Source organism: Rhinoraja longicauda, chromosome 15 (genome assembly GCF_053455715.1).
Source record: "Rhinoraja longicauda isolate Sanriku21f chromosome 15, sRhiLon1.1, whole genome shotgun sequence".
Lineage (NCBI taxonomy): Eukaryota > Metazoa > Chordata > Chondrichthyes > Rajiformes > Arhynchobatidae > Rhinoraja > Rhinoraja longicauda.
This window is the reverse complement of record NC_135967.1, coordinates 49,524,788-49,539,780: the sequence shown is the minus strand read 5'-3', so window position 1 is coordinate 49,539,780 and position 14,993 is coordinate 49,524,788. Positions and strand designations below refer to the sequence as shown.

The window sequence follows — 14,993 nt, the reverse complement described above, 5'->3', positions numbered from 1 at the left end:
AGAAGACTCTTTGTCCAACGGGATCTGCCAAAACGAGTTCTTAGCGTCTAGGACCGAAAAGATGGTGGCCTGCCCGACCTGAGCCGCCACGTCCTCAACAGACCGCATGGGGTGGTGTGGTCGCCTGATTGCAAGGTTCAAGTCCTTCGGATTGATACACACACGTATTTCATTCTTGTCTTTCTTTATCGTGGCAACCATAGTGGAGACCCAAGCGGTGGGATCGCTAACCGCTTCTAGCACCCCCTTATCGACCATGTTATTCAGCATCGCCTCGACCCTGTCTTTCATGGCGTGAGACACCCTGTGAGCTGCGCGGGCTACAGGTTGTACGTTTGGGTCAACGGAAATACGATATGTGAGTGGTAACTTTCCCAGGTCATCGTTGAACAGGTCCTGGTATTCCACAACAGGGTTGAACGACAGTTGCACTTTGTGGACCGTGCGGTCGAAGGACACCAGGCCAAGATCTTGGCACGCACGGTTGCCCAGCAGGGTTACACAGTCAGAGTTCAAAACATAGAAAACGAGGTTTCTCGTTGCCTTTTGCAGCACACAAGTTAAAGCAGCCCTCCCCACAGGCCTTAGAATTTCTCCACCATAGGCATGCAACGTAGCGTTGTCAACAACCAGGGGCTCATTATTCCTTATCTTATTGAAAAGATTTATTGACAATACGTTGACCTTCGCACCTGTATCCAGCTTTGCAAGGAAGGACACACCATTGACAGTCAGAGCTACAGAGGGATCAGAGCGTTGGGCGGTTGTGTGTAGGAGGGTAAACACATTCGAATTCTCAGGAGGATTAATTGGATCTGCCTCGTAGGAGTCGACCAGGCTGGGCTGTAAATCGTAACAGCCATGAGATTGCCTCAGCATGTTTAGACTGGGTCTGGAAATCTGTGCCTGTCTCCCACGGGAACGGATCGAGCGACAGGCCGCAGAGAAGTGGTTTAACTTTTTACAAAAGTTACAAAATTTGCCATAAGCAGGGCAGGTAGACAGTCTATGGTGCATGTAGTTACAGTTTGGGCACCTTTTTTGGGGCACTTCACCAGGACCTGGGTTGGCACGCGGCAGAAAAGCATTGTTTACCATCCGAGGCTGGGGTCTCCTACACCCAGCCAGGTTGATAGACTTATTGGCCGAGTCTCGGTGGTCATCTGGCAATACAACGACCTCAGACAATCTGCAGGCATGCATAGCTTTTTCCAACGTTAGATCCGGATCCCTTAGAAGCTCACATCGTAGCTGCTGGTCACGCATGCCAGTTACTAAAATGTCTCTAGTGAGCTGCTCCGTCATGTCACCAAAACGGCACCGCTGGGCGAGATAACGCAAATCAGCAATAAAACATTCAACAGGTTCATCCGGCAACTGTTTTCTTGTAAAGAACCGTGCCCTCTGCAGAATGCGGTTCGAGGGCAGGTCACAAATCTCCCTGAACTTACGTAGCAGGCAAGCGGGGTCACTGGCAGATTCTGCAGGGGTAATCTCCACGTCGTCGTCGCCCAGGACCGCTGGAGCATAGGTGAAAGTTCTGGCTCTCTTCATGGCATCAGGTCCGACAAGGTTGAGTAGGAGGGAGGCTTTAAGGGAGTCAGGATCAGCGCGATGTGCGACGTTGACAAAGTGGGTGAAATCAAACTCAAACGTGTCCCAGCGCTCAGAAATGTCAGCATCAAAGACAAGCTGCGCGGGCTTTCTGCAAGAGGACGCCATGGTCAGAGAGATTAAGCACAAAAAGGCACAAATCAAAAAAAAGAAATAAAACCCGACAGACAGGAGACGCAAGTGTCTTCCACTTCCGACACCATGTAGATTAATACTTCACAAACTCTTAAAGCGTACAACATCTTTTAATGATAGCACAGCGTATTACATACATCTTCAAGCACTGGCTACGTTCCTCTACTGAACTGTACCCAGGAAGGGAAGGCGTTATGATTGATGTTAACTAGGCGGGGTTAATGGTACTGAGGTAACTATGTTATTGGTTGCATATAAACCATCTACACTATGAGGATGCAGGGTGACTTGGACAGGTTGGGTGAGTGGGCAGGTGCATGGCAGATACAGTTTAATGTGGATAAATGTGAGATCATCCACTTTGGTGGCAAGAACAGGAAGGCAGGTTATTATCTGAATGGTGTCAGATTAGGAAAAGAGGACGTACAACGAGACCTGGGTGTGCTTGTACATCAGTCACTGAAAGTAAGCATGCAGGTACAGCAGGCAGTGAAGAAAGCCAATGACATGTTGGCCTTCATTATGAGGGGATTTGAGTTTATGAACAAGGAGGTCCTTCTGCAGTTGTACAGGGCCCTGGTGAGACCACACCTGGGGTATTGTGTGCAATTTTGGTCTAATTTGAGGAAGGACATTATTGCTATTGAGGGAGTGCAACGTAGGTTCACCAGGTTAATTCCCGGGATGGAGGGACTGACGTATGATGAAAGAATGGGTCGACTGGGCTTGTATTCACTGGAGTTTAGAAGGATGAGAGGGGATCTTATAGAAACATATAAAATTCTTAAGGGATTGGTCAGGCAAGATGCAGGAAAAATGTTCTTGATGTTGGGGGAGTCCAGAACCTGGGGTCACAGTTTAAGAATAAGGGGTCGGCCATTTAGGACTGAGATGAGGAAAAACCTTTCCACCCAGAGAGTCGTGAATCTGTGGAATTTTCTGCCACTTAAGGCAGTGGAGGCCAATTCACTGGATGTTTTCAAGTGTTAGATTTAGTTCTTAGGGCTAATCGAATCAAATGATATGGGGAGAAGGCAGGAACAGGGTACTGATTGTGGATGATCAGCCATGCTCACCATGAATGGCGGTGCTGGCCCGAAGGGCCGAACGGTCTCCTCCTGCACCTATTTTCTATGTTTCTAATGCGTCCATGATTTCTAGAGCCACCTCCTTGAGTACCCTGGGATGCAGACCATCAGGCCCTGGGGATTTATCAGCCTTCAGTCCCATCAGTCTACCCAATAGTTCCTTGCCTAGGGAGCTCGTCTCCCTCCTGCTCAGCATAGTTGTGCCACCTTAGCTCACTGTCGTTGTGCCACCTTAGCTCACTGTCGTTGTGCCACCTTAGCTCACTGTCGTTGTGCCACCTTAGCTCACTGTCGTTGTGCCACCTTAGCTCACCGTAGTTGTGCCACCTTAGCTCACTGTAGTTGTGCCACCTTAGCTCACTGTCGTTGTGCCATCTTAGCTCACTGTCGTTGTGCCATCTTTATCCTGTCTGTTGTGCCGCTGTGAATTTGCGGATTGTCACCTGTGTCCGGCTGTAATGACCGGTGTGGGGTGTGGGTCACCTGTGTCCGGCTGTGATGACCAGTGTGGGTTACAGTTGTGTGGCTGTGATGACCAGTGTGGGTCACCTGTGTCCGGCTGTAATGACCGGTGTGGGTTACGGTTGTGTGGCTGTGATGACCAGTGTGGGTCACCTGTGTCCGGCTGTGATGACCAGTGTGGGTTACGGTGTCCGGCTGTGATGACCAGTGTGGGTTACGGTTGTGTGGCTGTGATGACCGGTGTGAGTCACCTGTGTCCGGCTGTAATGACCGGTGTGGGTGTGTTTCCTAATACTGTGTGAATCACATGGACAGGTGGAGCTCCATGTCCAACAGTGTTCCTCGCCAGGACTTGCTTGGGGCTGTCATCAATGACGTTCCTTCTCTTCCAGGGTCACCTGTATGATGATTCTGAGACGCTATCCCTTGGACCAACAGAACTGCACGCTGGAAATAGAAAGTTGTAAGTACACTGAGCTCAGTCCACTGTGGCTCTCACCACAGCTCAGGCTTCCAGTTAGACAATAGGTGCAGGATGAGGCCAATCGGCCCTTCGAGCCAGCACCACCATTCAAAGTGATCATGGCTCAATCAGTACCCCGTTCCTGCCTTCTCCCCATACCCCCTGACTCCACTATCCTTAAGAGCTCTATCTAGCTCTCCCTTGAATGCATTCAGAGAATTGGCCTCCACTGCCTTCTGAGGCAGAGAATTCCACAAATTCACAACTCTCTGAGTGAAAAGGTTTTTCCTCATCTCCGTTCTAAATGGCCGACCCCTTATTCTTAAAATGTGGCCCTTGGTTCTGGACTCCCCCAACATTGGGAACATGTTTCCTGCCTCTAACATGTCCAACCCCTTAATAATCTTATATGTTTCGATAAGATCCCCTCTCATTCTTCTAAATTCCAGTGTATACAAGCCTAGCCGCTCCAGTCTTTCAACATACGACAGTCCCGCCATTCCGGGAATTAACCTAGTAAACCTACACTGCACGCCCTCAATAGCAAGAATATCCTTCCTCAAATTTGGAGACCAAAACTGCACACAGTACTCCAGATGCGGTCTCACTAGGGCCCTATACAACTGCAGAAGGACCTCTTTGCTCCTATACTCAACTCCTCTTGTTATGAAGCCCAACATTCCATTGGCTTTCTTCACTGCCTGCTGTACCTGCATGCTTCCTTTCAGTGACTGATGCACTAGGACACCCAGATCTCGTTGTACGTCCTGTTTTCCTAACTTGACACCATTCAGATAATAATCTGCCTTCCTATTCTTACCACCAAAGTGGATAACCTCACACTTATCCACATTAAACTGCATCTGCCATGGTTCTGCCCACTCACACAATCTGTCCAAGTCACCCTGCAGCCTCATAGCATCTTCCTCACAGTTCACACTACCACCCAGCTTTGTATCATCTGCAAATTTGCTAATGTTACTTTTAATCCCTTCATCCAAGTCATTAATGTATATTGTAAATAGCTTTGGTCCCAGCACCGAGCCTTGCGGAACCCCACTAGTCACTGCCTGCCATTCTGAAATGGACGAGGGAATTGAATGCAACATCTCAAAGTTTGCGGATGACACGAAGCTGGGTGGCAGTGTTAGCTGCGAGGAGGATGCTAGGAGGCTGCAGAGCGACTTGGATAGATTGGGCGAGTGGGCAAATGCATGGCAGATGCAATATAATGTGGATAAATGTGAGGTTATCCACTTTGGCGGCAAGAACAGGAAAGCAGAGTATTAACTGAATGGTGACCGATTAGGAGAGGGGGAGATGCAACGTGACCTGGGTGTCATGGTGCACCAGTCATTGAAAGCAAGCGTGCAGGTGCAGCAGGCAGTGAAGAAAGCGAATGGTATGTTGGCATTCATAGCAAGAGGATTTGAGTTTAGGAGCAGGGAGGTTCTACTGCAGTTGTACAGGGCCTTGGTGAGACCACACCTGGAGTATTGTGTGCAGTTTTGGTCTCCTAATCTGAGGAAAGACGTTCTTGCCTTAGAGGGAGTACAGAGAAGGTTCACCAGATTGATCCCTGGGATGGCGGGACTTTCATATGAAGAAAGACTGGATTGACTAGGCTTGTACTCGCTGGAATTTAGAAGACTGAGGGGGGATCTTATAGAAACATATAAAATTCTTAAGGGGTTGGAGAGGCTAGATGCGGGAAGATTGTTCCCGATGTTGGGGGAGTCCAGAACCAGGGGTCACAGCTTAAGGATAAGGGGGAAGTATTTTAGGACCGAGATGAGAAAACATTTCTTCACACAGAGTGGTGAATCTGTGGAATTCTCTGCCACAGAAAGTAGTTGAGGCCAGTTCATTGGCTATATTTAAGAGGGAGTTAGATGTGGCCCTTGTGGCTAAAGGGATCAGGGGGTATGGAGAGAAGGCAGGTACAGGTTACTGAGCTGGATGATCAGCCATGATCATATTGAATGACGGTGCGGGCTCGAGGGGCCGAATGGCCTACTCCTGCACCTATTTTCTATGTTTCTATGAAAGGTACCCATTTATCCCTACTCTTTGCTTTCTGTCTGTCAACCAATGTTCTATCCATGTCAGTACCCTACCCCCAATGCGATGTGCTCTAATTTTGCCCACTAATCTCCTATGTGGGACCTTGTCGATGGCTTTCGGAAAGTCGAGGTACACCACATCCACCGGCTCTCCCCTGCCAAATTTCCTAGTTACATCCTCAAAGAATTCCAGAAGATTAGTCAAGCACGATTTCCCCTTCGTAAATTCAAGATTCAAGAGAGCTTTATTAGTCACCCACAGTCCAACAATAAAAGCATTAAAATAGGCAGATTACACAATAAAACATTAAATAGGCAAATTACACAACCCCAAAAACACACAAAAAAAGAAACATCCGTCACAGTGAGTCTCCTCCAGTCCTCTCCTCACTGTGATGGAAGGCCACAATGTCTTTTCCCTTCCCCTGCCGTCTTCTCCCGCGGTCAGGTTGTTGTGGTTCCAGGCCGCGCCGGACGGTCCGCAGCGGGCCGACCCAAGCCACGCGATCCGGGGCGGGCGAACACGCTGCCGTTGCCGGAGCTCCGGTTATCAGCCTTCAGTCCCATCAGTCTACCCAACACCGAAATCCATGGTGGCTCGGATCGATCCTGTTACTGCTATCCAAATGCTCCGCAATTTCGTCTTTTATAATTGACTCCAGCATCTTCCCCACCACTGATGTCAGACTAACTGGTCTATAATTTCCCGTTTTCTCTCTCCCTCCTTTCTTAAAAAGTGGGACAACATTAGCTACCCTCCAATCCACAGGAACTGATCCTGAATCTATAGAACATTGGAAAATGATCACCAATGCGTCCACAATTTCTAGCGCCACCTCCTTAAGTACTCTGGGATGCAGACCATCAGGGCCTCTGGATTTATCAGCCTTCAGTCCCATCAGTCTACCCAACACCATTTCCTGCCTAATGTGAATCTCCTTCAGTACCTCCGTCACCCTATGATCTCTGGCCACTAGAGCATCTGGGAGATTGTTTGTATCTTCCTTAGTGAAGACAGATCCAAAGTACCGGTTCAACTTGTCTGCCATTTCCTTGTTCCCCATAATAAATTCCCCTGCTTCTGTCTTCAAGGGACCCACATTTGCCTTGACTATTTTTTTCCTCTTCACATACCTAAAAAAGCTTTTACTATCCTCCTTTATATTATTGGCTAGTTCACCCTCGTACCTCATCTTTTCTCAACGTATTGCCTTTTTAGTTATCTTCTGTTGCTCTTTAAAAGATTCCCAATCCTCTGGCTTCCCACTCTTCTTTGCTATGACATACTTCTCTTTTATTTTTATGCTGTCTTTCACTTCCCTTGTCAGCCATGGGTGCCTCTTAGTCCACTTAGAATCTTTCCTCCTCCAGTTCCTTCAGTTCCAGCACTTCTCAAACAGAATGTGGACATTCAGAACTGCAGACGTCAAGGATTGGGAGGAAATGCCAAGAGATAGAGGACGTCTTTAAGGGAAGCAATTGAAGAGGATTCTTCCAATAGGATTTACTCCCATTTGGAACTAGGTTAATTAAGGCCAGTCGTGGCAGCTTGAGATTTACTAATGATCACATTTTTTGAGGAGGACAATAACTGCAGATGCTGGTACAAATCGAAGGCATCACTAAATGCTGGAGCAACTCAGCAGGTCAGGCAGCATCTAGGAGAGAAGGATCTTATCGAAACGTATAAGATTATTAAGGGGTTGGACACGTTAGAGGCAGGAAACATGTTCCCAATGTTGGGGGAGTCCAGAACAAGGGGCCACAGTTTAAGAATAAGGGGTAGGCCATTTAGAACTGAGATGAGGAAAAACTTTTTCAGTCAGAGAGTTGTGAATCTGTGGAATTCTCTGCCTCAGAAGGCAGTGGAGGCCAATTCTCTGAATGCATTCAAGAAAGAGCTAGACAGAGCTCTTAAGGATAGCGGAGTCAGGGGGTATGGGGAGAAGCCAGGAACGGGGTACTGATGGAGAATGATCAGCCAAGATCACATTGAATGGCGGTGCTGGCTCGAAGGGCCGAATGGCCTCCTCCTGCACCTATTGTCTATTGAATGGGTCGAGACCCTTCTTCAGACTGATGTCAGGGTGGGGCGGGACAAAGAAAGGATATCGGTGGAGACAGGAAGATAGCGGGAGATCTGGGAAGGGGAAGAGAGGGACAGAGGAACTATCTAAAGTTGGAGAAGTCAATGTTCATACCACTGGGCTGTAAGCTGCCCAGGCGAAATATGAGGTGCTGTTCCTCCAATTTCCGGTGGGCCTCACTATGGCACTGGAGGAGGCCCATGACAGAAAGGTCAGACTGGCAGTGGGAGGGGGAGTTGAAGTGCTCAACCACCGGGAGATCAGGTTGGTTAAGGTGGACTGAGCGAAGGTGTTGAGTGAAACGATTGCCGAGTTACTCCGGCATTTTGCGATACCATTTTTTGAGGTGGTGATGCAAGTGATTGATGATTGCGGGCAGTGAATGGTGTCTACATGATTTTAGTAAGGCATTTGATAAAGTCCCTCATGGTAGGCTAATCCAGAAGATTAAGATGCAAGGGATGAACAGTGACCTGGTCGTATGGAATCAGAACTGGCTCGCTGATGGAAGGCAGCGGTGCGCAGCAATGACAATGTTCAGGTTGGATGTCCGTGACCAGGGGAGTTCCGCAGGGATCTGTGTGGGACCTCTGCTGTTTTATATATATATATATATATATAAATGACTTGGATGTAAATGTATATTGGTTGGTAAGTTTGCAGATGACACTGAGGATGTGAGCTGTCGAGTACAGCAGGATGTAATCAGCTGCAGAAATGGGCGGGGGAAATGGCAGATGGAGTTTAATCCGAGCAAGTGTGAGGTGTCCCCATTGTGATTGAGGGATCCCAGGAGTTGTCCAAGTTCCTGGTCTAATCTCACCCTTATAGTTTGAAAGTGCTTGTGTTCAGCTCCAGGTCTGGGGCAATTGGCGAGACCAGTCTGTGCACTTGTTTAAGGAGGTTAATGACTGGTGTGGGGTCAGTGGTCATTAACCGGTCATTAACCAGTGTTGGGTCAGTGGTCATTAACCGGTCATTAACCAGTGTGGGGTCAGTGGTCATTAACCGGTCATTAACCAGTGTGGGGTCAGCGGTCATTGACCAGTGTAGGGGTCAGTGGTCATTAACCAGTGTAGGGGTCAGTAGTCATTGACCAGTGTGGGGTCAATGGTCATTAACCAGTGGGGTCAGTGGTCATTAACCAGTGTGGGGTCAGTGGTCATTGACCAGTGTGGGGTCAATGGTCATTGACCAGTGTAGGGGTCAGTGGTCATTAACCAGTGTGGGGTCAGTAGTCATTAACCAGTGTAGGGGTCAGTGGTCATTAACCAGTGTGTGGTCAGTGGTCATTGACCAGTGTAGGGGTCAGTGGTCATTGACCAGTGTAGGGGTCAGTGGTCATTGACCAGTGTAGGGATCAGTAGTCATTAACCGGAGTTGCCTAAGCAGTTGAAGAGTTTGGGCAGCACTCTGAGCTCGGGTCTAGTCTCTGAATGGCTCTCCACTGTAGTTTGGGTCACCAGCTCGCCAACCTCCTTCCACTATCCACAGAAGTGCTGAGATGAACTTTGACACAAAAAGCTGCAGTAACTCAACAGGCCAGACAGCATCTCTGGAGAACAGAAATAGGCGACATTTCAGGTCGAGACCCTTCTGAGATGACCCTGCTGTTTACGCTCGGCCTTGCTCCTTATGCAGCTGAGAGGTTGGTGTGGGAGAGCGAAGCAGTGGGCTGATGGGATTGCACCCCTGTGAGCTAGCAGGGACTGATGGGCCACATGGCCTCTCTGCTGTGGAATGGGAGAGTTGTCGTCTGGGAAAGGATGAGCTTAATGTAGCCTCTGGAGTTTAGAGTGGAAGGTAAGATGCTGAGGTATCCCAGGAACCTGGTGTGGCGAGAGGTGTGATCTCGGAGGGAGAGAGTCTCGGGATCGATGGAACATCTATGAATATTGTGAGGTCAGATGATGATCGGTTCTTGAAATGGGGGTGAAGAATTACTGGGGAGGTGGGACATCGGCAGAGGTTCATAAAGTGGGCACGAGGAACAGGGGAATCTTCTGCTGGTGGCTTTGCATGTTCCCCATCTTCACCGCTGTGATTCCAGGTGATCAGATCCCAGTGGTGAAGAGCTGAAACAATGCAAGGCCAATTCATTGCATCTTCCATTCCCTCTAGATGGCTACACCACAGACGACATTGTGTTCTACTGGAAGGGCGGAGATACAGCGGTGACCGGGGTGGACAACCTGGAGCTCCCACAGTTCACCATCGTTGAGCTGAGGCTCGTGTCCAAGGAAGTGGCATTTGCCACGGGTGAGTGGAGGGTCAGGGCTAGCTAGGGTCAGGGTCAGGGCTAGAGTCAGGGCTAGGGTCAGGGTCGGGGTCAGGGTCAGGGCTAGGGTTAGGGCTGGGGCTAGGGTCAGGGCTAGAGTCAGGGTCAGGGCCAGGGCTAGAGTCAGGGCTAGAGTCAGGGTCAGGGCTAGGGTTAGGGTCAGGGCTAGGGTTAGGGTCAGGGCTAGGGTCAGGGCTAGAGTCAGGGTCAGGGCTAGAGTCAGGGTCAGGGCTAGAGTCAGGGTCAGGGCTAGAGTCAGGGTCAGGGCTAGAGTCAGGGTCAGGGCTAGGGTCAGGGCTAGGGCTAGGGTCAGGGCTAGGGCTAGAGTCAGGGTCAGGGCTAGGGCAAGAGTCAGGGTCAGGGCTAGAGTCAGGGTCAGGGCTAGAGTCAGGGTCAGGGCTAGGGTCAGGGCTAGAGTCAGGGTCAGGGCTAGAGTCAGGGTCAGGGCTAGGGCTAGGGTTAGGGCTGGGGCTAGGGTCAGGGCTAGAGTCAGGGTCAGGGCAAGAGTCAGGGTCAGGGCAAGAGTCAGGGTCAGGGCCGGTGTAGAGGGAGCTTCACTCCCTGTCTGATCACTTTTTTTATACAAATGGATTTTATTTGACGTTAGTTCATGACCCCTCCCCCAGTGACCACTCCCTCTGTGACCACCCCCTCTGTGACCACTCCCCCAGTGACCACCCCCTCTGTGACCAATCCCCCAGTGACCACTCCCCCAGTGACCACTCCCCCAGTGACCACTCCCCCAGTGACCACCCCCTCTGTGACCACTCCCCCAGTGACCACCCCCTCTGTGACCACTCCCTCTGTGACCACTCCCCCTACCAGGTGACCAAATATCAAGGTGACCCGACAAAGGGTTTGCCCACAAATGCTGTTACTGTAAATAACACAATCCCAGTTCACACAATCAGTTACAAGTGCGTGACAGATCAAAGCTTCCACTGTCACCACCGTCAGCCACGACTTGAGGAGCTGTCTCCCGGAAGCTTCTGCCTGTTCAGATTTTACTCTGAAAACAGGTTTCCCACTGACGTCTGAGGCTACGATGGCCTCAAGTCAGATTATTTTGTAAATTTGTTTTAACCCCAATTTCACGCCTGTTGAACTCCCACAACGGCAGTCCCAGTATGAGGTGTCGCCATCTTTGAGGAGTTGCTCAACAAGTTATCGGAACCGAATAAATCTAAATCTTCTTGCTCACAAGTTATAGGAGTAGAATTAGGCCATTGGGCCCATCGAGCCCACTCCGCCATTCAATCATGGCTGGCCTCTGCCTCCTAATCCCATTTTCCTGCCTTCTCTCCATGACCCCTGACACGGCATCTAATCAAGTATTTGTCTTAAAAATATCCACTGCCTTGGCCTCCACAGCCCTCTGTGGCAATGAGTTCCACAGATTCACCACCCTCTAACCAAAGAAGTTGCTCCTCACCTTTCTAAAGAGCGCCTTTTAAGTCTGAGGATATATCCTCTGGTCCTAGACTCCCACCAGTGAAACATCCTCTCCACATCCACTCTATGTCTTTAATTATTCGGTAAGTTTCAATGAGGTCCCCCCTCATCCTTCTAAACTCCAGCGAGTACAGGCCCAGTGCCGACAAACACCCATCATATGTTAACCCACTCATTCCTGGGATCATTCTTGTAAACCTCCTCTGGACACTCTCCAGACCCGGCTGTTGCTGCTGTAAACAGCTCTTTCCAACATTTAATGAACATGTACTGGGGCCTGACAGGGTGAATGCTTGTGACACTGCGATATGGCAGTGTTTGTTACTGACCAGTCCGGGTGTTTACTGACCTGTCTGGGTATTTACTGACCTGTCCTGGTGTTTACTGAGCGGGTGTTTACTGACCGGTCTATGTGTTTACTGTCTGGGTGTTTACTGACCGGTCTATGTGTTTACTGTCCTGGTGTTTACTGAGCGGGTGTTTACTGACCTGTCCGGGTGTTTACTGAGCGGTCCGGGTGTTTACTGACCTGTCCAGGTGTTTACTGACCGTTCTATGTGTTTACTGAGCGGGTGTTTACTGACCGGTCTATGTGTTTACTGAGCGGGTGTTTACTGACCTGTCCGGGTGTTTACTGAGCGGGTGTTTACTGACCTGTCCAGGTGTTTACTGACCGTTCTATGTGTTTACTGTCTGGGTGTTTACTGACCGGTCTATGTGTTTACTGACCTGTCCGGGTGTTTACTGAGCGGTCTATGTGTTTACTGTCCAGGTGTTTACTGGCCGTTCTACGTGTTTACTGACCGGTCTATGTGTTTACTGACCTGTCCGGGTGTTTACTGACTGGTCCGGGTGTTTACTGACCTGTCCGGGTGTTTACTGACCGGTCTATGTGTTTACTGAGCGGGTGTTTACTGACCTGTCCAGGTGTTTATTGACCGGTCTATGTGTTTACTGAGCGGGTGTTTACTAACCTGTCCGGGTGTTTACTGACCGGTCTGTGTGTTTACTGACCGGTCTATGTGTTTACTGAGCGGGTGTTTACTGACCTGTCCGGGTGTTTACTGTCTGGGTGTTTACTGACCGGTCTGTGTGTTTACTGACCTGTCCGGGTGTTTACTGACCGGTCTATGTGTTTACTGAGCGGGTGTTTACTAACCTGTCCGGGTGTTTACTGACCGGTCTGTGTGTTTACTGTCCTGGTGTTTACTGACCGGTCTATGTGTTTACTGACCTGTCCAGGTGTTTACTGTCCGGGTGTTTACTGACCGGTCTGTGTGTTTACTGACCTGTCCAGGTGTTTACTGACCGGTCTGTGTTTACTGAGCGGGTGCTTACTGACCTGTCCTGGTGTTTACTGACCTGTCCGGGTGTTTACTGACTGGTCTGTGTGTTTACTGAGCGGGTGTTTACTGACCGGTCGGTCTGTGTGTTTACTGACCTGTCCTGGTGTTTACTGACCGGTGGTCTGTGTGTTTACTGACCGGTCTATCATATCATATCATATCATATATATACAGCCGGAAACAGGCCTTTTCGGCCCACCAAGTCCGTGCCGCCCAGCGATCCCCGTACATTAACACTATCCTACACCCACTAGGGACAATTTTTACATTTACCCAGCCAATTAACCTACATACCTGTACGTCTTTGGAGTGTGGGAGGAAACCGAAGATCTCGGAGAAAACCCACGCAGGTCACGGGGAGAACGTACAAACTCCTTACAGTGCAGCACCCGTAGTCAGGATCGAACCTGAGTCTCCGGCGCTGCATTCGCTGTAAAGCAGCAACTCTACCGCTGCGCTACCGTGCCGCCCTATGTGTTTATGTGTTTACTGTCCGGGTGTTTACTGACCGGTCTGTGTGTTTACTGACCTGTCCAGGTGTTTACTGACCGGTCTATGTGTTTACTGACTGGTCTGTGTGTTTACTGACCGGTCTGTGTGTTTACTGACCTGTCCAGGTGTTTACTGACCGGTCTATGTGTTTACTGACCGGTCTATGTGTTTACTGACCGGTCTGTGTGTTTACTGACCTGTCCAGGTGTTTACTGACCTGTCCAGGTGTTTACTGACCGGTCTATGTGTTTACTGACTGGTCTGTGTGTTTACTGACCTGTCCGGGTGTTTACTGACCGGTCTGTGTTTACTGACCGGTCTGTGTGTTTACTGACCTGTCCAGGTGTTTACTGACCGGTCTATGTGTTTACTGAGCGGGTGTTTACTGACCGGTCTGTGTTTACTGAGCGGTCTATGTGTTTACTGAGCGGGTGTTTACTGACCGGTCTGTGTGTTTTCTGAGCGGGTTTTTACTGACCGGTCTATGTGTTTTCTGAGCGGGTTTTTACTGACCGGTCTATGTGTTTACTGTCCAGGTGTTTACTGACCGGTCCGGGTGTTTACTGACCGGTCCGGGTGTTTACTGACCGGTCCGGGTGTTTACTGTCCGGGTGTTTACTGACCGGTCCGGGTGTTTACTGACCGGTCCGGGTGTTTACTGAGCGGTCCGGGTATTCACTGACCTGTCCATGTGTTTACTGTCTGGGTGTTTACTGACCTGTCCAGGTGTTTACTGACCAGTCCGGGTATTCACTGACCACTTTCACCTGTTTTCCTGCACAAGTTCATACCCTCGTTTGTCCCTCAGTTTCCGCATCAAGAGGAACATCGGATACTTCATCCTGCAGACCTACATGCCCTCCATCCTCATCACCATACTGTCCTGGGTCTCATTCTGGATCAACTATGATGCGTCTGCTGCACGCGTCGCCCTGGGTAAGTCTGGTCTAGTCTAGTCTGGTCTGGTCTAATTTAGTATAGTCATAGAGTCTGAGAGTGATACAGTATGGAACAGGCTCTTCGGCCCAACGTGCCCACACCGGCCAACATGTCCCAGCTACACTAGTCCCACCTGCCTGCGCTTGGTCCATATCCCTCCAAACCTGTCCTATCCATGTACCAGTCTAACTGTTTCTTAAACAATGGGATAGTCCCAGCCTCAACTACCTCCTCTGGCAACTTGTTCCATACACCCACCACCCTTTGTGTGAAAACGTTACCCCTCAGATTCCTATTTAATCTTTTCCCCTTCACCTTGAACCTATGTCCTTTGGTCCTCGATTCCCCAACTCTGGGCAAGAGACTCTGCGCACCTACCCGATCTATTCCTCTCATAATTTTATATACCTCAATGTGATCACCCCTCATCCTCCTGCGCTCCATGGAATAGAGACCCAGCCTGCCCCAACCTCTCCCTGTAGCTCACACCCTCTAGTCCTGGCAACACCCTCGTAAATCTTTTCTGAACCCTTTCAAGCTTGACAATATCTTTCCTGTTACATGGTGCACAGAA

At 49.7% G+C, this 14,993-nt stretch overlaps 1 protein-coding gene across 1 annotated transcript in view; it reads left to right on the top strand.

The window, feature by feature from the left end:
• LOC144600723 (gamma-aminobutyric acid receptor subunit beta-4-like) overlaps nucleotides 1-14,993 on the top strand; it is a 59,390-nt gene that overhangs the window by 35,705 nt on the left and 8,692 nt on the right. The window contains exons 3-5 of the mRNA XM_078412645.1: nucleotides 3,692-3,762; nucleotides 10,034-10,175; nucleotides 14,265-14,416. Of these exons, the coding sequence (XP_078268771.1) occupies nucleotides 3,692-3,762; nucleotides 10,034-10,175; nucleotides 14,265-14,416 (365 nt within the window). The remainder of the gene's footprint in view (nucleotides 1-3,691; nucleotides 3,763-10,033; nucleotides 10,176-14,264; nucleotides 14,417-14,993) is intronic.